Here is a 23910-nt window from a genome sequence, read left to right as displayed (position 1 = left end):
ACTGATTGGGATCAAGTTGGGAGTTTCTGAGAGTAATGCGGAAGACGGAGGTTATTTTGTATTCTCTCCTTTCCTCCCTTCATCTTCTGTAAATTAAAACCATTTCACTTCCTAATTTTTCTCCGTTCCATCAACCTGAAAAGTTTTGATGTAACAATGACTGTTTATCTTTCAACAGGTGCTTTTAATCTGCTGGATGATTTCAGCATTTTCTGTTTCTCATTTTCTGGTCTTTGTTTTTATTTTAGACTTGAAAAGTTAACACTCTCTTCCGATTTAGTATTGACTTGGCCTACATATAGGAATTGGATAAATACGAGCAAAAGTTGAGTTTAGGGGGAAAGATTCTGAAAATAGCACCAACTAGATTCTAATTGAAAATGTTGGTGCAGAGTTGATGGTTGGAATTGTCTTTGGAGCGAAATAACTACTTTTATAGTTCTCCACTGATCGTTAGGGGGAGTGATGCTGTTAAACCGAGTGGGACTCGAAGTAATTGGATTCCACATTGGTAGAGAAATATTGAGAGCTAATGTCCCACTCCCACGAGAAATCCTCCGCCCTGGAAGTCTCCCCAAAAATGTGGCACCTAGGCTGGGCAAGGCAGCCAATCTCGACCTCATCTGGACTTCCATGGCAGATCAGTGGGTTGAGTTTGCAACCTGCAGCCGGGACTCTGGAATTCCAGCCCAGCTGGAGCCAGCACATCTATCCCCATAGCCGACTTCCTTGGCCAGCTGGATAAACCAGCAAAGCTCTGGAACCAAGAGTGCCAGAAAATCAGTGGTGGAACTGTAATGAGTAAATATTAAATTTAAGTGCAAGATTATATAACTATATTAATTAATTAAGATGGGGTAAAAATATAAAGCACAGCAGAAAAGCCAATTACCACCTTTTTGGGCTGATTATCAATTAATGCGCAAATTCACTTCAACAAGTACTACTGTATGCTTAGTCGAGTCACATATATCAACTCTTTCTTCATAACTTAGTCATACATTTCATGACCATTGTTCTTTTATTCAATACCAAGAGAATTGGGATGTGTAAGGAAAAAGCAAAATAGAAAAAACAAAACAAAACATTTTTTTCTTTGTGTTGCAAAAAGTATCTCTGTTCAATAACCTTTTTATAAATAGCAGAATATACTCATGATAGGCCTGACATTGTACATTTAGTCCAAGAACTACAGACTGGTGGAAATAATAGTCGTTTTTCACACATGAATGTAGCGCATTTGGCATGCACACTTTTTTTTTGCTGAAAAGTTGCATTACGCGCCATATAATAAATTTTGATGTAAAATTCTGAATTTTGAACATCAAAATTATGAATTTCTAAAATCAAATGTTGGGAGGTCTGTTAGTGCATACTAGACGACCCGTTGGGTTCCTGTTGTGACAGCGGTTGATGGAAAAAAAAGACACACAATTTAAATATTATCGAGCGGTCAAACTTTAACTTGAAGAAAATTTGAGCATTTTCCCTCGGGAGTCATCGTTCAACGAAGCACGCGTTTAATGACAACATTGAACACGGAAGTATTAGATCAAAATGGCAATGTTTATTTTATGGGGTATGTGTCCAAAATACAGCCAAAACTGTACACGACAGTGCAACAATTTGAACAAAACTTGAAACTGCACACCACAGGCAAATGGTGAATACGGTGCCCCTAAAATTAATGATATTTTTTGTAATATATATATAGATGGTGAGTATATAATGGCATCTTGTTACTCTTGCTGGTTAAATGTTTTAGTTTTCTTTCCCCAATCTTTCTGGACAGTTATTCAACAAGCAATTGTCACCCTTCAGTCCCTGTCCCAAAGTCTGGGTTCATTTAAGTTGAGACATACTAATTTTGAGCTATGGCAATCAAAATGAGTTCATTTCCACATTTCCTTATTTCTGTGCTGACAAATCGTCTAAGCCATCCTCCATTCAAGCCCAAAGCTATAGAACTTTGTTCCTACACCTTTCCATTCCTCGACTCTTTTTTTTTAAAACATACCTATTTACTAAATTAAAAAGTGCAAGTTATTCGTTGGTAGTTCTGAAATGCATTTTGCACAGATCAGGAATGAAGATGCTGGTGATGTTCATGAGAACATTGTGGAGAAAACTTCCCAAAAAACGGGAAACCGTTCATGCAGTTTTAGAGGAGGCTAAAATGTGCTAAGTGGATATCAAAGGGTGGAGGAACAGGTCTGGCAGCATTGGGGACTCTGATCCACCATGACAACAGTTTCCTGGAAAAACCATTCAATTACACCGATCAGCCAAAACATTATGACCACTGACAGGAGAACAACATTGGTTATCTTGTTACAATGGCACCTGGCAAGGGGTGGGATATATTAGGCAGCAAGTGAAGTCAGTTCTTGAAGTTGATGTGTTGGATGCAGGAGAAATGGGCAGGAGTAAAGACCTAAGCGACTTTGACAAGGGCCAAATTGTTATGGCCAGATGACTGGGTCAGAGCATCTCTGAAATGGCAAGGCTTGTGGGGTGCTCCCGGTTAGCAGTGGTGAGTACCTACCGACAGTGGCCCGAGGAGGGACACACCACAAACCGGCGACAGGGTGTTGGATGCACAAGGCTCATCAATGCGCGAGGGCAACAAAGGCTATCCCGTCTGGTCCGAACCAACTGTGGGAAGACGACAAGCCGGTGGAGGGAGTGTGATGCTCTGGGCAATATTCTGCTGGGAAACCCTGGGACCGGCCATTCATGTGGACGTCAATTTGACACATGTCACCTACCCAAACATCGTTGCAGACCAGATACACCCCTTCATGGCAATGGTATTCCCTGATGGCAGTGGCCTCTTTCAGCAGGATAATGCACCCTGCCACACTGCACACATTGTTCGGGAATGGTTTGAGGAACATGATAAAGTGTTCACGGTGTTGCCCTGGCCTCCAAATTCTCCAGATCTCAATCCGATTGAGCATCTGTGGGATGTGCTGGATCGACAAGTCCGATCCAAGGCGGCTCAACCTCGAAACTTACAGGACTTGAAGGATCTGCTGCTAATGATGGTGCCACATACCACAGGACACCTTCAGGGGTCTTGTCGAGTCCATGCCTCGGCGGGTCGGCGCTATTTTGGCGGCACGCGGAGGACCAACAGCATATTAGGCAGGTGGTCATAATGTTTTGGCTGATCGGTGTATAACTAGCATTGCCCAATCAAACTAGACTGCCAAGAGCTGAGTATTAGAGGAAGTTAATGCACAGTGGAAAAGGGATATTAAATGACCAAACAAATGGATAAACCAACTGCTTTACATTTGGCATTTGGTTTAAATATTTATTCTGCATAAAATATTGCACTTGTGTTTGCAATTTTTCAGTTTGCATAAAATAATGCAAAAAAGACCGAACATGGTCAGAAGTCCACTGCAGTTGTGACATCTTCTAGAGACTAAAACTCTCGTTTGTTTGTTTGTTCCTGAACTACAGCCAAAACGGTACACGATAGCGCAACAATTTTAGGCCCACCTTACTCACCGTTTTGCCTTAGGTACTAATGGAAGAAGTTTCATTGAAATCAATGTTATATTTTTTAAGTTATTCACATTTTAAAGTTTAAATCTATCTCTTAGGGATGGGGGGGGGGGGGGGGGAGGAAGGGAGGGGGTAGAGGGAGGGAGGTGGAGGAGGGATAAGGGGGTGGAGGGAGGAGAGGGTGCTGCACCAATGCAGGAGAGGTTTGGGTCCACTTGGTCCAGTGTTAATCTAGTTCCTTGTTGCAAAAGTTTAGATGCCCTTGCAATCGCCATGCTGAGTACCGAAGTACATTTTCTTAAATCGAGTTCTCAACCAAATCCTACTGCACCTTCGCAGCCATCTCTTCCTTGTTGTGGCAACAGTGATGAGCAAAATGTTCTGGCATGGTATTCATGTTTTTTTGAGGATGTAAAAGAAATGCTCCAAAATGATGGGCATCATTAAACCAATGCTCAGTGTGGATTCTGGTTCTGAAATTGAAAATATTAGTGATAATTATTCTCATGTGCCTGCTGCTGCTCAGAGTTAGGAGGAAAATTAATGTGCAACATTTGTACCTGCTGATTAACCCTCCAGGTAAAGCAGCTTTGTATGTTGCTGTCATGTGTGTGCACAATACTGTTCAAACAGAAGAGCTCTGATAGACAGTCACACAGGACCATTGCTTAAGTAGGAGTAATTAAGGTAGCAGGTGTAATTACTGATAAACCGTGTGCATTCCTCGGGCAATAGCATTTCAGGACAAACATAAGGAAATGAAAGGGCAAAAAAAAATCCATTAATAAATGGAAAAAGTGACATCTCTATATATACATTGAAAGGTAAATGGTGGGAAAGGCAGTCATTAAAGAGTTAAAAATAATACTAGATACTTTATGGCAGTGTGTGTGTATATGTGTATATATATATATATATGTGTGTGTATATATATATATTCTATATATATTATATATATGTGATGTTTCAGGTCGAGACCCTTCAGACTGATGTCAGGGGAGGGGGCGGGACAAAGAAAGGATGTAGTTGGAGACAGGAAGACAGTGGGAGAAGGGGGAGGGGAAAGAGAGGGTCAGAGGAGCAATCTGAAGTTAGAGATATCAATGTTCATACCGTTGGGGTGTAAGCTGCCCAAGCGAAATATCAGATGTTGTTCCTCCAATTTGTGTGTCTCTGATGAGATAAGTAGGAGTTAATGTTTCAGTTCAATGATCTTTCATCAGAAGATGTATTTAATATAATTTTCCTCTTCCTTGAAGGCTGTCTTACTCATAAGAACAAATCATTTGGGAGCAGGATAATTAGGCAATTTGGTTTAATTTAAAGATACAGCGCAGAAACCGGCCCTTCAGCCCACCGAGTCCACACTGATCAACAATCCCTGCACATTAACACTAACCTACACACACAAGGGATAATTTACACCAAGCCAATTAACCAGCCTCCGTCTTTGGGGTGTGAGAGAATACCAAAGATCGCGGAGAAAACGCACACTGTCACGGGGAGAACGTACAAACTCCATACAGACAGCATCCGCAGTCGGGATTGAACTCGGGTCTCTGGCGCTGTAAGGCAGCAACTACCACTGCCCCACCGTGCCGTCCTACAAGGCTGTTCCACCACTTGGTATATTCATGGAAGGTTTGAATGTAACCACAATTGCTTGTGCATCTACCCATCATAGGCTTTCAAGTCTTGTTTAGAAATGAATCATCAGTACCTAACATTGTTGCCTGTAAATAGCTGATGAACATCAAGAAGTTTTTCATTGTGTTTATGCCTAAAACAAAAGGCAGAAAGAAAGCTTGTATTGCTTTTCATATCCGTTACAAAGTTTCCTTAATTTGTCTGGGAAGTCTGAAGAAGGGTCTCGACCCGAAACGTCACCCATTCCTTCTCTGCAGAGATGCTGCCTGACCTGCTGAGTCACTCAGTGCAGTGCGGCGGCAGAGGGTCAAAGAAGATGGCCGTCGCCGTCGAGCTGCCGCTGCAGGAGCGGTTTCCACCCAACGGGTCCACGGCTCGCGCTGCCCCCCCAGTGCCGGGGTGAGTGGCTCCCTCTCCCCTTTCCTCTCCCGCCCACAGCCCCGGGAGACACTCCCCGGCCAGCAACGGGTCCACGGATCGTTAGTTGGGGGAGGGTTGCCGGGCCCGCAGGAGAGGTTTGGACCCAACGGGTCCACGCCCTGCTAGTACCTTTTAAATGCCACTAACGTATCTGCTTCAAACACCACTCCTCGCAGCATGTTCTCGGTACTCGCCACTTTTGTGTAAAAAAAGGAACATGTGTTGTCCATCTATATACTAAAACTCGTTTGTTTATCTGTGATCGAACTACAGCCAAAACGGTACACGATAGCTTGACAATTTTAGGCCCACCTTACGCACTGTCATCGCTTTAATGGTAAAGCAAGTAGTTTTATTGAAATTGGTGTTATATTTTTAAAGTTATTCACATTTTAAAGTTTAAATCTATCTCCTAGGGAGGGAGGGAGGGAGGGAGGGGGGAGGAAGGTGGATATGGGGGGTTGAGGGGGATGGAGAGGGGGAAGGGGAAGTGGGGGGGGTGAGCGAGGGGGGAGGGGGGCAGAAGAGGGTGCTGCGCCAATGCAGGAGAGGTTTGGGCCCAACGGGTCCTCTTGGTCTAGTCTCCTTTAAATTTTGCCCCTCTCATTTTATAGCTATGTCCTCTAGATTTTTCATTTTTCCATTGTGGAAAAAGATTCTGACTGTCTACCCTATCTATGCCTCTCGTGACTTTGTATGCTTCTATCGGATCCCCCAGCAATCTCTGGTGTTCCAGCGAAAACAATCCAAGTCTGTCCAACCTCTCCATGTGGTTAATACACCCAAATACAGGCAGCATTCTGGTAAACCTCCTCTGCACCCTCTCCAGAGCCTGCACATCCTTCCTGTAGACATGAAATGCTGGAGTAACTCAGCGGGTCAGGCAGCATCCTGGGAGAGAAGGAATGGGTAAAGTTTCGGGTCGAGACCCTCCTTCATCCTTGCTGTAATGGGGTGACCAGAACTGCACACAATACTCTACATGTGGCCTAACCAAAGTATTATAAAGCTGCATCATGAAGTCTTATTCTGAACAATAAGACTTCAATGTACAATGAATGTGATTTTGTTTTGGGGGGGGGGGTGGGAATAAAAGAGGAAGATTAACATTTGGATAAGAGTTAATTCCACAATCTAAATTTGTATGAAAGCAAAAATGATTTCACAAAATGAATGCCCAAATTTAAATTGTAACAAATCATTTGAGCACAAAAGGCCCATGTTTGAAACTTTAGGATGAGAATGAGATGCCAGGTAGCTCTTTTATATCCTGAATTCTGAAATAACTTCTCAGAGATAATCATTTGAGATGACAATACAAGTGAAGTCAAGAGATAACTATTTTTCCTTGAAGAGTAAGGAAGGATCAAGGTATTTACTGGAAGGTGGGGTAGTGAGTTAATCTAAATCAAAGATGAGGCAAATTTGACAACGATTCTTTCATTCTTCAATATTAACTGCATTTTTTTTTTCTTTCAAAGATGCCCGAGAAAGCGATGTTCTCCAAAAAAGCCGAGGATGGACACGACCTGAATGGTTTTGAAATGGACATCTTCCACTGTGCGGCCGTTTTCTGCTTTTCCTGAGAAGAAATGAACTGCAGATAGTGTGACTTTGTAGAAATGTCGATGGCAAATGAGTGCACGGCAGAAGTGATGCCATCACAAAACGCCAGCCGCTACTTCAACTACACACTGGAAAGCCACACGGTGGAGGCCTTTAAAATAATGAACGAGATACGTTTAAATAAGCAACTCTGCGATGTGACGCTCAGGGTGAAGCACAATACTCTGGAAGAGGAATTTGTTGCACACAAGATTGTTCTTGCCTCCTGCAGCCCTGTTTTCAAGGCCATGTTTACCAGTGGCTTGAAGGAATGTGGAATGGAGGTGATACCCATTGAGGGTATCCACCCTAAAGTCATGCAGCGTTTGATTGAGTTTGCATACACAGCCAGTATTACTGTGGGAGAGAAATGTGTGCTGCACGTGATGAATGGAGCAGTTATGTACCAGATAGATAGCGTTGTGAAAGCATGCTGCAAATTCCTGGTGGAGCAATTGGATCCAAGTAATGCCATTGGTATCGCCTCATTTGCAGATCAAATTGCCTGCCTTGAGTTGAATCAAAAGTCCAGAGAGTATATATACCTGCACTTTAGTGAGGTCAGTACAAATAATGGTTACTTTTTATTTTGTATGGGTCAATGAGATTGTACATGGCTGAATTGATTGTAACCAATTTCTTTCAGGAACCTGAGAACCACTTAAATGTTACTTTGAAATTGTGCAGAAATAAAGCTCTCTGGGGGGGTGGAGAAATGTTTCTGTGTAAACTCCCTAAAGTGATCAGACACTATTATCTCTTAAGAACCTGGCAAACAATCTCTTCTATTGACACTTGTGCACAATTACCCTCTTAAACAACCTTTTCCCCACTGGAACCATTATTTTTATAACAATATTTTCTATAGCATGAGGTTTCTTAGGAATACAACTATTGTGTTATGGCAGAACCTGGGTTCCATTTAACCACCCTTACTTAAATACTTTGGTACCCTTGCCTGAATTGAATTGACTGGTTTTGAAACTTTCAAATGGTCCACATCTACATATCTCAATAAGGTATGTGTTTGGGCTTTGGGGTGGTTAGTGCAAAAATCAAGCCTGATGATTAAATTTCCAACATTTATTAATGCCTCCCGATTGCACTCATGAATAATTAGCCACTGACATCTGGTAAAGAAACATCCTGAGTACTGAGGACGTATGGATGACCCCTTGTACATGTTTGGGTCATCAGGGACAGAGAAGCTGAGTTTTAAAAAAAAATCCCAGTCCTTCTGAAGTCTGAATTATGTCACATGACCATTTTGTAATTTTGGCAGGTTAGTTAGGAATGATGGCATTGCATTTATTACTGGAGGGACAAGTTAAGACTGTTAGAATACTCTTCACTTGCCTGGGTGACTGAAACTCTTCTAGTGCTGAAAGCTCAATATCATTCTGGATGCAGCAGGGTGGGTCATTAACAAGGGTTCTGCCAGGGTGATTTTCATACCTGGGCACTGTGACTTGCCCACACTATTTTGAAGGCACTTCTCAAATCAGTGCCTTATGCCACCTCAGAAGGATAAGAATTAAAAGTAGCAAGTTCATGGGAATACCAACAATTAACTACAAGTTATCCGTTTGCAAATATCTTCAGTTTCTTCATCGTTATTGGATCTAAATCCTTGAACTCTTTACCTGACACCAGACGCATTGTAGTCATTCTATAAAGCAACTTGCTTCTAACTTCTCTGTGATAAATGTGATATTCAAATTTGTTAATGATTTTTTTAAAAGTAATGATAAGCTTGAAACTACTGAATTATTGTGATGCTGAGGTTGCATATTTTAGGGGGAAATAATCTGATGTCCATAATCTTATTTGGCCTTTATGTGGGATTACCAACGGTAATATTGTTCACTTTTTCAACACTCTTTCCTGAAATGGCATGTCAAGCCATTTGGTTATTTCCACCTTCTTCTCAAATTAGGGATGTTGACCTTGCCAGATATATACATGTCTGGACCCGAAACGTCACCCATTCCTTCTCTCCAGAGATGCTGCCAGTCCTGCTGAGTTACTGCAGCATTTTGTATCTATCTTTGGTGTAAACCAGCATCTGCAGTTCCTTCCTACACATCTATGCATATCTTCTCAGATTTGGCATAAAAAGAGTAGCATGTCATTTATATGTCCATACATTATAGGCGAAGACAAATGTATCTCTGTTTTGGCACATCTATCAAGTGTCTGGAGTGGCAGATTAAATGCATCTTTGGCAAAATAAATTATTTCCTGCACCTTTTCCTAATTTGCCTTGCCCAACAAAATACAAACAGGTAGGAATAGCTATAAATAACAAATCAACAGCACAAAAAACAAGATCTGATCTGATAATTCATTTTAATAATGTTACTTCATGAGCATCTGACTAAAACAGTTTCATAAAAGTTTGCATAATGAGAAATAATTGAATATTTTGCAAACAATCTCATTCGATTTGCCTTGAGCAACAATGCTTCAATTTTATTGTTTTTAAACTTTTGGGTACATCTATGCAGGTATTCCCAATGGCCTCATCATGCCTCTTAGGTTAGGTTCGTTTCTATTTCCGCTATAAAACTGTCAAATATCTGATGCTGTCTGCCCTCTGTGCCAGCTACTACTAATTCTGGACTTGAATCAAAGTTTTAAATTGCATCCGTGAACTGGGGAAGAAAATAAGAACAACTCATTAGGCTAGAGTAGGAAGGTTCAATAATACAAAGGAGCTATCATTTAATTAAAAAATAATGTGGGGTTAGACGTGGAGAGTGGGAGTTGATATGGGGAATAGGATAGGAAGACTCCAATGGATCATGCATAGACTTTGGAATCACCACCCCTGGCCATGCTAAGCCTGTTCATCCTTTTATTGTGACGCCTATCATGTTATTCTCAAGAAGCTGGATTTCTTTGGCACAACTTAAGCAGCAAAGTTATCATTTACATTGCACTGTGGAACCTCGATTCCCCAAAACGCTTCCAAAAAACTGCGCCAGGGTCTTGACCCTAAACGTCTCCCATTTCTTCTTTCCGGAGATGCTGCCTGTCCCGCTGAGTTACTCCAGCTTTTTATGTCTATCCAGGGTTCAAAGTTATGATGAGCATTTAATTGCTCTGAGATTTAAAGCTATTAAAAAATCAAGTACATTTCTCACTTTTTAAAGAAAATAAAACAAATTTAAGATGGAAAATATTTTTTTAGAATGGCTTGCCCTTTGTGGGGCAGCAGAAAAGGAAGCAATCCGTGATGAAGTTGATGTGTAGCATCTGAGAATTGTTTTTTCATTTTCTGCCCCACCATAAATGTCGAGGATCGTTAGCAAGACATCACTTTCCCGCTGTTGCTTCCTGTAGAGAAGCAAGCTGACACCTTTGCATTCTAAACCTATTAGTGAGCTCCAGACTGCAATAAATTCTGAACATCTGCACTTTGTTTTGACGACGTGTGTGCAAAAGTCCCAGACTTGCTTCCCTTTATCAATAACACATGGACCCATTAAACTAAAGAGGAAAAGGGGGGGGGGGGAATAAACAGGAAGAGATGGCACCAAAGAAGATGTCGCAATTTGCAAAGACGATTTTAATAGAAACGTCTAGACTTATTTTTTGCGAGTAGTTTTAGAGAAGATGGATGTTCATGTTGAGAGGATATTGGTTGATGAAACTGTTTTTGTCCAATGTTTACAGTGGTAATCGAATACTTGGGTAGCTTGTAGCACAGCAACAGGTATCTGCATCAAAAGAGAATTCCTATATTTCCATTTTTTTTTAATTGAAAAAAAGTAAACTTTGGAGTGAGGCTTGTGATTGCTATATTTACACCTGGAATTGGTTGGAGTAGATGGGACTCGTTTACTGAACATCTTTGTAACCCCGTGAAGCTAAGGCTGGATTTAAATCCCAGTTCCTAAGCTGTAGGATCATGTCAAAGCTTTCTTTACCTTTCCCAATTAATTTTGTATTGAAGCGATTTACTATGACACCTCCTCAGTTTCAATGGTATTTTGAGGAATGTAAAATTCCACGAGTAAACCTGGAGGGACAGAGGATTTTTTTCTGAACTGGGCAGTTGTACAAAGGCTCAATAGATCTAGTAGATGTGAATGCTACAAGAAGGTTCTGCAAGCTTTTAATGCTGAGAACCTGACACTAAAGCACCAGATGTGTCAGACTTTTCATTTAAATGTGGAGAGAGTTTTTTGAAAGAGAGAGGGGAGAAGGAACAGAAAGTATTGGCACTAAATTGGATCTTTAATAGACAATAGGTGCAGGAGTAGGCCATTCGACCCTTCAAGCCAGCACCACCATTCATTGTGATCATGGCTGATCATTCTCAATCAGTACCCCGTTCCTGCCTTCTCCCCATACCCCTTGACTCCGTTATCCTTACGAGCTCTATCTAGCTCTCTCTTGAATGTGAAGTATCCTCTTCCATCGCCCATTCCAAACACTCAGCAGTAAGGGGAGAGATACCAGTCATTTTGTTAAAGTGCTAATTAAGACGGGAGTGTGAAGGTGTATTATTTCTGAGAATAATTTGTATATAAATGTGTTGAAAACTCTTCCTGCAATTACTAGAAGTTTGTTTCATAACTTTACCACATTCTTTTAATGTTTTTAAAGATAAGTATTTGATGAAAAGACTAATCAAATAACGTTAAGTAGGGATAATATTTTGCAAGAGCAATGCTTCACTATCTTCCAATGTGGTAACAAAATTCTACTGCATCTTTCTGACAGGTAGCAAAACAAGAGGAGTTCTTCAACCTCACTCAGTGCCAATTGGTCAGCCTGATCAGCCGCGATGAATTGAACGTGCGTTGTGAATCTGAAGTGTACCATGCTTGCATAGAATGGGTGAAATACGATCCAGAGAACAGGCATCCGTACGTACATGCATTACTAAATGCAGTGAGGTGCCACTCTCTCACCCCAAACTTCCTGAAAACACAACTGCAGAAGTGCGAAATACTCCAAATGGACTCCAAGTGCAAAGATTACCTGGTGGAAGTCTTCAAGGAGCTGACACTGCACAAACCGACCAAGGCATGTCCCTGCCGGTCTCCAAACGTTCCTCAGTTGATGTACACCGCAGGAGGCTATTACCGACAGTCGCTGAATTTTCTGGAAGCCTACAATCCTCTGGAGAACTGCTGGATCCGGTTGACGGACATGCCAATGCCGCGGAGTGGTTTGGCTGCCTGCACGGTGCATGGGCTTCTATATGCAGTGGGAGGTAGAAACAACTCGCCAGATGGCAACACCGACTCGGATGCTTTGGATTGTTACAATCCTATGACCAACCAGTGGTCCCCCTGCTCGCCAATGAATGTTCCCAGGAACAGAGTTGGAGGAGGAGTAATAGATGGCCTGATCTATGCCGTTGGTGGGTCTGAAGGCTGCATCCATCACAATTCTGTGGAAAGGTTTGAGCTACATTTCATGAGATGTATTTAATTATTTTTCTACATCCTTTTCCGCTCTCCCCACTCGCGCACTCCTACACCTGAGACATCTGAATCTTATTGCAAAGTCTTGCGTCCTTGCTGCTTACCTCAGCATAAAAATTAAGGAGAGGAAGTATAACATAGCAAAGAAGAGTGGGAAGACAGAGGATTGGGACTCTTTTAAAGAGCAACAAAAGTTAACTAAAAAGGCAATACGGGGAGAAAAGATGAGGTACGAGGGTAAACTAGCCAATAATATAAAGGAGGATAGCAAAAGTTTTTTTAGGTACGTGAAGAGGAAAAAAATAGTCAAGGCAAATGTGGGTCCCTTGAAGACAGAAGCAGGGGAATTTATTATGGGGAACAAAGAAATGGCAGACGAGTTAAACCGTTACTTTGGATCTGTCTTCACTGAGGAAGATACACACAATCTCCCAAATGTTCTAGGGGCCGGAGAACCTAGGGTGATGGAGGAACTGAAGGAAATCCACATTAGGCAGGAAATGGTTTTGGGTAGACTGATGGGACTGAAGGCTGATAAATCCCCAGGGCCTGATGGTCTGCATCCCAGAGTACTTAAGGAGGTGGCTCTAGAAATAGTGGAAGCATTGGAGATCATTTTTCAATGTTCTATAGATTCAGGATCAGTTCCTGTGGATTGGAGGATAGCAAATGTTATCCCACTTTTTAAGAAAGGAGGGAGAGAGAAAACGGGTAATTATAGACCAGTTAGTCTGACATCAGTGGTGGGGAAGATGCTGGAGTCAATTATAAAAGACGAAATTGCTGAGCATTTGGATAGCAGTAACGGGATCATTCTGAGTCAGCATGGATTTACGAAGGGGAAATCATGCTTGACAAATCTACTGGAATTTTTTGAGGATGTAACTAGGAAAATTGACAAGGGAGAGTCAGTGGATGTGGTGTACCTCGACAAGGTCCCACATAGGAGATTAGTGGGCAAAATTAGGGCACATGGTATTGGGGGTAGGGTACTGACATGGATAGAAAATTGGTTGACAGACAGAAAGCAAAGAGTGGGGATAAATGGGTCCCTTTCGGAATGGCAGGCAGTGACCAGTGGGGTACCGCAAGGTTCGGTGCTGGGACCCCAGCTATTTACGATATACATTAATGACTTAGACGAAGGGATTAAAAGTACCATTAGCAAATTTGCAGATGATACTAAGTTGGGGGGTAGTGTGAATTGTGAGGAAGATGCAATAAGGCTGCAGGGTGACTTGGACAGGTTGTGTGAGTGGGCGGATACATGGCAGATGCAGTTTAATGTAGATAAGTGTGAGGTTATTCACTTTGGAAGCAAGAATAGAAAGGCAGATTATTATCTGAATGGTGTCAAGTTAGGAGGAGGGGGAGTTCAACGAGATCTGGGTGTCCTAGTGCATCAGTCAATGAAAGGAAGCATGCAGGTACAGCAGGCAGTGAAGAAAGCCAATGGAATGTTGGCCTTCGTAACAAGAGGAGTTGAGTATAGGAGCAAAGAGGTCCTTCTACAGTTGTACCGGGCCCTGGTGAGACCGCACCTGGAGTACTGTGTGCAGTTTTGGTCTCCAAATTTGAGGAAGGATATTCTTGCTATGGAGGGCGTGCAGCGTAGGTTCACTAGGTTAATTCCCGGAATGGCGGGACGGTCGTATGTTGAAAGGCTGGAGCGATTGGGCTTGTATACACTGGAATTTAGAAGGATGAGGGGGGATCTTATTGAAACATATAAGATAATTAGGGGATTGGACACATTAGAGGCAGAAAACATGTTCCCAATGTTGGGGGAGTCCAGAACAAGGGGCCACAGTTTAAGAATAAGGGGTAGGCCATTTAGAACGGAGATGAGGAAGAACTTTTTCAGTCAGAGGGTGGTGAAGGTGTGGAATTCTCTGCCTCAGAAGGCAGTGGAGGCCAGTTCGTTGGATGCTTTCAAGAGAGAGCTGGATAGAGCTCTTAAGGATAGCGGAGTTAGGGGGTATGGGGAGAAGGCAGGAACGGGGTACTGATTGAGAGTGATCAGCCATGATCGCATTGAATGGCGGTGCTGGCTCGAAGGGCTGAATGGCCTACTCCTGCACCTATTGTCTATTGTCTAGACAACAGTGAGCAAGTGAGCATTCATGCACCACTACATCGTAACATAGCACATTACCTAGTTCTGCACTCCGAAATAGAGGAAAAGATGGAAACCATACATATTTCAACTTGTTTTGTTGATAAATACTTAATGCTCATTTGGAAACTGTTCCAGTAGCTTAATTGTCTTCATTTGGTAAAAGTGACCTGCAGGGTCACAATTTGGTAATTTTGAAGTACCGTTATATAATAAGAAAACCAGTATTTGTTTTCTTTAATACACAAAGATGCAGTACTACCCATTCTTCCTCTTGCGTAGCAGATCAGAGAATTTAGTTCGGGATTGTAACGTGAAAGGTTTGAAATGTCTAATTATAATTGAGTTCAAAATATTTCTGAATTCTTTTCATTGTTCCAATCCTTATCTTGGTATAACTCCAAAGCCTCTGACTTTGCTTTAACTATGGTGAATCAACTTTTTCCAAAAATTGGAAACTGTTAGATGTAAAACTGGGCAAAGATACCAGATCCCAACCCGAAACGTCACCTGTCCATGTTTTCCAGGGATGCTGTCTGACCCGCTGTGTTTCTACAGCACTTTATGTCCTTCTTGTAAAGACGTGTCAAGCTTTGCTTCTGAGGGGTTCCGTGTTTCGAGTACATTGTGAACAATGGTGTTTGTATTTGCAGGTATGATCCAGAAAAGGACCAGTGGGAGTTTGTGGCTTCCATGTCGATCAGTAGAATTGGTGTTGGTGTTGCAATCGTAAATCGCCTACTGTATGCATTTGGTGGTTTTGATGGAACCAATCGTCTCAATTCAGCCGAATGCTATCATCCTGAAGATAATAGGTGGACCACCATTGCATCAATGAGCACTGTGAGAAGCGGAGCAGGTGAGCTAATGGAGAAGATTCGTCAAGTTGTGCGGGTCCTTGGGAGCGTTGATACACAGAGGGACCTTGGCCGTACATCCACACTCGCTGAAATTGCCGACACAGATGGATAGAGTGGTGAAAAGGGCATTTCGGGGGGCTTTTTGGCTTCGTAGGCTGAGGCTCTGAGTGTGAGTTGGGATGTTATGTTGCAATCAAAACTTTGGACTGCATGCTGAATGTTGTGTACCATCTGGTCGCCACGTTTCAGGGGAGCTTTTGATTGCAAAAGGGACAGCAGAAAATGTTCACCAGGATGTTGCCTGGAGTGGAGGGTCATGGTTACAAGGAGAGTATAGTTTTGTTCCCACTTGGACACAGAAGGCTGTGGGACAACATTCGGAGGATTATACAATCAGGCACTGAGAGGATAGATGGTCAGAATCTTTTTCCCAGGGCAAGGAAGTCTAGAACAAGAGGGCTCTAGTTTACAGTGAGAGGGAAGAAATTGAAAGGAGATCTGAGGAATAGGTTTTTCACACAGAATGGTACTGGAATGGTATCCAAATTAGCAGGTGGTTATCTGGGACAAGCTGGGCAGACACGTCATTGGAGTTATTAAGTGGGCGCCTACTTTCATCGATGATTCGCTGATTGGGCCCACGACGTCTCCAGTAGGCTCAGCGGTGTATTCTGGCGTCCCAGAACCACCCCCCTCTGCATCTGTCTGGCCGGCTTATTTGGGAGACCAAATAGGGTCTTTCCTCTTCAGCCAGAGCCACTGGCTACTCCGCTCTGCCACCCCTGATGTTTCCTTGATGGCCTGGCGTAGGGTGTAATGCAGTCACAATTTCCAACTATGACACTAAAAGAACGAAAACGGGGAGTGGATAAAAATATAAACTGGGTCAAGGTAAAGAATTTTGTATGTTTGTGTTTAGGTTTCTGTGCACTAAAAAACTCTGTCTACGCAATTGGAGGATATGATGGCGTAAATCAACTGAACAGTGTGGAGCTATACGATGTTGAGCTGGACAATTGGACATGTTTAGTGCCAATGAAGCATAAGCGTAGTGCTCTCGGAGTGACTGTTTATCAGGGCAAAATCTACGTGCTGGGTAAGTTTCAAACATTGTACCGCTTTGTTCCCACGGTTTTGTTTTCAATGCATGGATAGAGCTGATGAACCTGGATCAGTGCCGGGAATTGTGATGTTGCGGCCATTACGGAAGCTTGTTTGCGGGAGGGGCACGACCGGCAGTTCAACGTGCCAGGGTTTCGATGTTTCAGACGTGAGAGAGAGGGAGGTAAAAGGGGTGGAGGAGTTGCTTAACTAATCGTGGAGAATGTCACGGTACTGCTCAGAGAGGACACACTGGAGGGGAGGTACGTCAACTGAGTCATTGTTGGTTGAGCTCAAAAATATGAAAGGAGCAATTGCTCTAATGGGATTATATTATAGACCACCCAATAGCCAGCTATGTGGATAGATTAAGGAAGGGTGCAAGAACCACAGGGTTGTTAGACTTTAACTCCCCAATATTGACTGGGACTTAGAGGATTAGATGGAGCAGAATTTGTTCAGTGTATCCAAGCTTTCCTTAAACAGTTTATGGAGAGTCCGACTCGAGGAGGGACCACACTGGACCTTGTATTGGAAAACAAGCCTGGTCAGATTACTGGTGGCACGGTGGAAGATTTATTTTGGAAATGGTGTTCACAGCTCCATGAGTTTTAAGATTGTTTTGAATAGGGACAGGTCTGAATTTTAGACCTTTTTGGGGGAAGGTAATTAATTGGGGAAAGGCAGATTATAATGTCATTAGGCAAGATCTAAGAAGGAAAGTGGGCAAGATGTTTCCAAATACACAGGACGTGATGTTAAAAATCCAGTGCCAAATGCCAACTTGCTCCCGGTGGTGATGGGAGGCTTATGCACTCACCTTTGCTCCTCTGATGTTGAGAAAGGCTGGGCAGACACGTCATTGGGGTTATCAAGTGGGCACCTACTTTCATCGACGTTTTGCTGATTGGACCCACGACGTCTCCAGTAGGCACAGCTGTGCATTCTGGCTTCCCAGAACCACCCCCCTCTGCATCTGCCTAGCCAGCTTATTTGGGAGACCAAATGGGGTCTTTCCTCTTCAGCCAGAGCCACTGGCCACCAGTGATGTTTCCTTGATGGCCTGGCGTAGGGCTTGTCCGCTGATCCCCAGGTCCTTCATCCTTCATCAGTCTTACGGTAGACATTGCCACAAATGTCACTGGTGGGAATGATGAGAAAAATCCCAAGGCTCTTTAACATTTTAAGAACACAAAGGTGAATGTAAGGGGAAAGTATACAGTTAATGGCAGGACTCTTAACAGCATTGATATTCAGAGTGATCTTGGAGTCCAAGTTCACAGCACACTGGAGGTGGCAGCACAAGTAGATCGGGTGGTAAAGAAGGTGTATGGGATGCTTGTCTTGATTGCTAGGGACATTGAATATGAGAATCAGGACAATGTGATGTAGCTCTATAGGACTTTGTTTAGGCTGCATTTGGAGTACCGTGTGAAGTTCTGGTCACCCCATGACAGGAAAGATGTGGAAGCTTTAGACAGGGTGCAGAGGAGGTTTACCAGAATGTTTAGGAAAAAAAACTGCAGATGCTGGTTTAAATCGAAGGTAGACGCAAAATGCTGGAGTAACTTAGCGGGTCAGGCAGCATCTCTGGATAGAAGGAATGGGTGACGTTTTGGGTCGAGACCCTTCTTCAGACTGATATAATTCAGTTTGAAGAAGGGTCTCGACCCGAAAAGTCACCCATTGCTTCTCTCCAGAGATGCTGCCTGACCCGCTGAGTTACTACAGCATTTTGTGTTTACCAGAATGTTGTCTGGATTTGACATTTTCAGCTCCAGGGAGAGGTTCGATAGACTTGGACTGCTTTCTCTGCAATGTCAGAGGCAGAGGTGAGACTTGATAGAAGTGTATCATGTTGTGAGAGGCATAGATAGGGTAGACAGTCAGAAGGTTTATCCCCAGGGTGGAAATGTCCAATACTTGAAGGCAGAGCAATAAGGGGAGAGGGGGAATGTTTAGTGGAGATGTGCAGGGCAAGGTTTTTGCGCAGTGAGTAGTGGTAGGTACCTGGAACCCACTATCGGGGTAGTGGTGGAGGCAGATACTATAGTGGCGTGTAAGAGACTTTTAGAAAGGCACAAGGAAGTGCAGGGAATAGAGCGATGGGCTCAGATGAGGCAGATGAGTTCAATTTAACTTGTGCATCACATTTGGCACAAACATTCTGGGCCTAAATGCCCATTCTGCCCTCTGCTCTTCTATGTTCTAATCCTGTCTGAGCTCCCCCATGTAATGGAACTACGCCCTGTTTCATGCAGTTGAGGTTGACTGTTTAAGCCAGCGTTTCTCAACCCTTTTACCCTTGCGGAAACCTTGAAATAATTTTCAAGTCTCGGGGATCCCCTACATAAAAATTATTATATATCTTTATAAATCTCTTTCATAAACTTAAAGTTCATAAGGCAAACGCAAACTTTTCATAAACTAACAAAAACATACATAAACACAAACTTCATAAACTAACAAAAATAAACATATTTAAATTTTTTTAATTCATATTTATTATTAAACTCAAAAATGACTCAAAAATGCATTTACATATGATTCGCTTAATTTTTTCACTATTTCTCTCGGAGCCCCTAGCGACCTCTCACGGAACCCTAGGGTTCCTGGGAACCCCAGTTGGGAAACGCTGGTTTAAGCTGAAAGATAATTAACCCTTCCAATTTGCTTTCCAGTCAAAACCCTTAAAAAATTGTCCTCGACAAGTCATCTCGCTGAAATCTGAAGTTTCGTTCACATCTTTGTTTTAACGGCACATGGTTCATGAAATGCAGAGGGATAAAACATAGAAACATAGAAAATAGGTGCAGGAGGAGGCCATTTGGCCCTTCGAGCCAGCACCACCATTCATTGTGATCATGGCTGATCATCCACAATCAGTAATCCGTCCCTGCCTTCTCCCCATATCCCTTGATTCCACTAGCCCCTAGAGCTCGATCTAACTCTCTTTTAAATTCATCCAGTAAATTGGCCTCCACTGCCTTCTGTGGCAGAGAATTCCACAAATTCACAACTCTCTGGGTGAAAAAGGTTTTTCTCATCTCAGTTTGAAATGGCCTCCCCTTTATTCTTAGACTGTGTCCCCTGGTTCTGGACTCCCCCAACATTGGGATTTTTTTTCCTGAAATAAAGAAGATATACTTTCTGTTCTTTCTGGGGTGCAGTGGTTGTGGCAGCCAAATCCCTTTTGAATTGTGCACATTGCTAGAATATTTTGAAATGGCTAAAGAATAAAAATAAATGAAAGAGCCGGAATAACCTCCCTGCTCTCCATTCCTACAACTTGGGATCAATTCCATTCACCTTGAGCAAGAAAAGAATCGTGGTTTACCATTTCACCAATGAGAAGGTGCTTCCAACAATCCAACCAACCTTCCTCCACACTGACTGGAGTGACTGTCTTGATTCTGTGTTTGGAAGTTTCAGGAATTCAGCATTGATCCATGATCTTTGCTTATTTTTCCACTGTACTTGGACAAAGATGTTCAAAATACGTAATTTAATTCATTCTGTCAAAACAAAAATTACGTATTCTGATTCAATAGCGCGCCATTTTGCACACACAACACACTGCGAGAGGAGGGAATAAGATCATAAGTGATGGGAGCAGAATTAGGCCATTCGGCCCATCAAGTCTGTTCCACCATTTAATCGTGGCTGATCTATCTCTCCCTCCTAACCCCATTCTCCTGCCTTCTCCCCATAACCTCTGAACCCTGTACTAATCAAAAATCTATCCATCTCTGCCTTAAAAATATCCACTGACTTGGCCTCTACAGCCTTCTGTGGCAAAGAATTCCACAGATTCACCACCCTCTGATTAAAGAAATGTCTCCTCATCTTAAAAGAACGTCCTTTAATTCTGAGGCTATGACCTCCAGAACTAGACTCTCCCACTAGTGGAAACATCCTCTCCACATCCACTCTAACCAAGCCTTTCACTGTTCTGTGTGTTTCAATGAGGTCCCCTCCCCCTCTCATTCTTCTAAACTCCAGCGAGTACAGGCCCAGTGCTGACAAACGCTCATCATAGGTTAACCTACTCATTCTTGTAAACCGCCTCTGGACCCTCTCCAGAGCCAGCACATCCTTCCTCGGATATGGTGGCCAAAATTGCTCACAATATTCCAAATGCGGCCTGACCAGCGCCTTGTAGAGCCTCAGCAAGACATCCCTGTTTTTGTATTGTAGCCCACTTGAAATAAATGCGAGCATCTTAGTCTTCGGGATAAAAACAAATTGCAGGAATATTGAGTGTAAGTGGACTTGTGTAATCTGTGTATGCTTTAACTTTATATTTGTGCATAGGTGGCTACGATGGACAGGATTTTCTCAGTAGCGTGGAGTGCTTCGAACCAGACACTGGGCAATGGACAGAAGTGACACAAATGACCTCAGGGAGGAGTGGTGTTGGTGTTGCTGTCACTATCGAGCCGTGCAACTTGACCTGGTGCTGACTGACGTTCCTCATCTGTGGGTCAACCTCAATCTTAACAATTCTCTTGGACTTTCTGCAGTGATCATCTTTTTTAAAAGACTTTACCAGCACTTTGGTGCAAATACCGTTTTCAAATATGGAGGGCTTTTTGCACTTGTTTTTTCTGTAAAAATCAGAAGAAAAATTTATATAAAATCCCACAATTTGACATTTAATAACCGAAAAGGAACATAAAAGATCTCTGCACCCCACAACCAAAGCGATTAGCGATTTTAATGTATACTTGTTAGATATTCACAGGTGGGTGGTTGTGTTACAGGCCTTGCCTTGCGCACCAATCTGAAACCTACCGTGTTTATCACCTATTCCCAAAGACAATTTCCATGTTCTAATGAGGATGGCATCTTGTAACAATATGCTAATTACTTAAATTAATTAACTTTGATATTTGCAATTACCCGCTTCTTGAACAGCATGCACTAAATGACCGTAATCGACCGGCATATGGCAGCAAATTAGAGCAGAAGTCTGACTGCTCCGTGTGGAAGTGCAGAATCCAGGTCGGATTACATCAACTGCAGGGAGTTGGAGCAGGGGGATGGGCACTGGAGCAAACATCCATTGAAAAGATCTTCTCTCTGCCCATTACATCTGGTTCTCCTGTGCTGTGTTGAGAAGGGGAGGTGTCATTTAACTGCGGCTGTTTCCTCGTGCCATACATACCACTTTATTTTGCACTAGTACTTGGGTAAAAACATCCAAAAAAAAGTAATTGAATCCATTCTAACAAAATGAACATCATTGACTTAATTTCTAAGACAGTATTTTTAATAAAATGTGTTCACTTTAATAAACATTGTATTTAATAAATAGACTGTAATGTAGTAGTCTCCTTTATTTCGCAGAGTGTGACCAGAGTCACATCTGTGCAGATTTTTTCGATAGCTTGCGTTTCTTGTTGGCTTTTAACCAATGCTGATCGAGAGGGTGCTGCACCAATGCAGGAGAGGTTTAGGTCCAACGGGTCCACTTGGTCTAGTGTCTCATAAATGGTTCAAGAGTACAACTCCATGCAAGCGCAAGCTGTTGTATTTCAGCAAATGTGCAGATTATGAGTTAGCTCGTTAAAAATATATTTATGGTCTTCTTGCGTTTAAGGCAGCAGAAGTAATAAAGCTGCTTCTGCTGTCTCTTGTTTGTTGTCGTTCGCCTGACTGAGGTCAGTTGACGAGGCTCACCACGGGGAGGTCGACAACGTGAGCCCCATATTTATGGTGAATACACCAGAAACCCATGGTATTGGCACATTTCATCTTGCAAACATCTGTTGTACACGCTAGATTTGAGTTACCCTGCCAGATTAGTGGGCGGCTGTTAGAGAAAACATTTCATTCTCTTTATCCCCCAATCATTATCCTGTCAAATGTGCATTAATAAAGTGAAGCATGTCTTGCAGAGAGAGAGAGAGAGACGAGAATCTACGAAGTGTACTGTGGAATTTACCATCTGTTCAGCAGGCTGCGGAAGAACAAAGGTAGACCCTTTCTGACGTTGCCTTGCAGATCTACAGGTGAAGTTCAGTTAATGAGCTGGATCTGGGTAACAAGCACTGATGAGCCAAAACATTATGACTGCTTTTGACAGTGGACAGGGGCCATCATGGGCACTCTGACCGGTCTACGGCTACACAGCAGGGTGTGATGCACTGTGTAATGTGACACATTCCTCCCATGACCACCATTAAAATTATCTGTGACTTGTGCCATTCTGTCGGTTCGGTCCAGACGGGATAGCCTTCGTCGCCCTCGTGCATCGATGAGCCTTTGGCGCCCAACACCCTGTCGCCGGTTTGTGGTTTGTCCCTCCTCGGACCACTGTCGGTAGGTACCACTGCTGACCGGGAGCACCCCACAAGCCTTGCCGTTTCAGAGATGCTCTGACCCAGTCGTCTGGCCATCACAATTTGGCCCTTGTCAAAGTCGCTCAGGTATTTACTCCTGCCCATTTCTCCTGCATCCAACGCATCAACTTCAAGAACTGACTGTTCACTTGCTGCCTAATATATCCCACCCCTTGACAGGTGCCACTGTAACAAGATAATCAATGTTATTCACTTCGCCTGTCAGTAGTCATGATGATTTAGCTCATCGATGTATAGCATTGGACAGATGAATGGCAATTAACATTGGTGTCACACTGATGGAAGCAGGGCCACTGAGAGGGGGGTGCAGGGAGTACATCATACCTGGGCCCGGGGTCCAAAAGGGGGCTCAAGAGCCAAAGGAGGGGTTGTGGGCATTTCCTGAAATCTAAAAAAAACGTTTTAAAAAACCTGAAAAGAATAACCTTTTCATTTAAAAAAAAATGCTGTTAGAAGACCCTGTTTGTTTCACAGAATAGACTTTAAAAAAGCCGTAAAATAATCCATTTGTTTAAAGTTTTCTCATTCAAAAAAGAATTAGCTTGCATAAGAAAAAAAAGTTTTAAACAAAGTACGCTCGACGCCCGATTGGTCCGGGTCACATGTGGGAAGTGGGGCGCCATTCGCCTCGCCGCCGATCAGCGCTGCACGCATGCGGCACAGGTGAGTCGCTTTCGCCACCAACGGGTCCACGGATTGGTAGGGTGAGTCCCATTGATGTTGAGAGGGGATGGGGTGGGTGAACGCGGGGGGGGGGTTGGGGGTGGGGGGCAGTGGAGGGGGAGGGGGAGGGGGGGGATGGTGGGAAATATCTCACCATGTCTGAAAGTGACGTGGAG

At 43.1% G+C, this 23910-nt stretch overlaps 1 protein-coding gene across 1 annotated transcript in view; it reads left to right on the top strand.

Moving 5' to 3' along the window:
• keap1b (kelch-like ECH-associated protein 1b) overlaps positions 1–21996 on the top strand; it is a 32001-nt gene extending 10005 nt beyond the window's left edge. The window contains exons 2-6 of the mRNA XM_078407683.1: positions 7065–7748; positions 11920–12605; positions 15399–15604; positions 16525–16701; positions 21021–21996. Of these exons, the coding sequence (XP_078263809.1) occupies positions 7206–7748; positions 11920–12605; positions 15399–15604; positions 16525–16701; positions 21021–21169 (1761 nt within the window). The 5' untranslated portion in view covers positions 7065–7205 and the 3' untranslated portion in view covers positions 21170–21996. The remainder of the gene's footprint in view (positions 1–7064; positions 7749–11919; positions 12606–15398; positions 15605–16524; positions 16702–21020) is intronic.
• Positions 21997–23910: the final 1914 nt, after the last annotated feature.

The sequence above is a fragment of the Rhinoraja longicauda genome, chromosome 11 (genome assembly GCF_053455715.1).
Source record: "Rhinoraja longicauda isolate Sanriku21f chromosome 11, sRhiLon1.1, whole genome shotgun sequence".
Classification (NCBI taxonomy): domain Eukaryota; kingdom Metazoa; phylum Chordata; class Chondrichthyes; order Rajiformes; family Arhynchobatidae; genus Rhinoraja; species Rhinoraja longicauda.
This window is presented reverse-complemented; position numbering and strand designations above follow the sequence as displayed.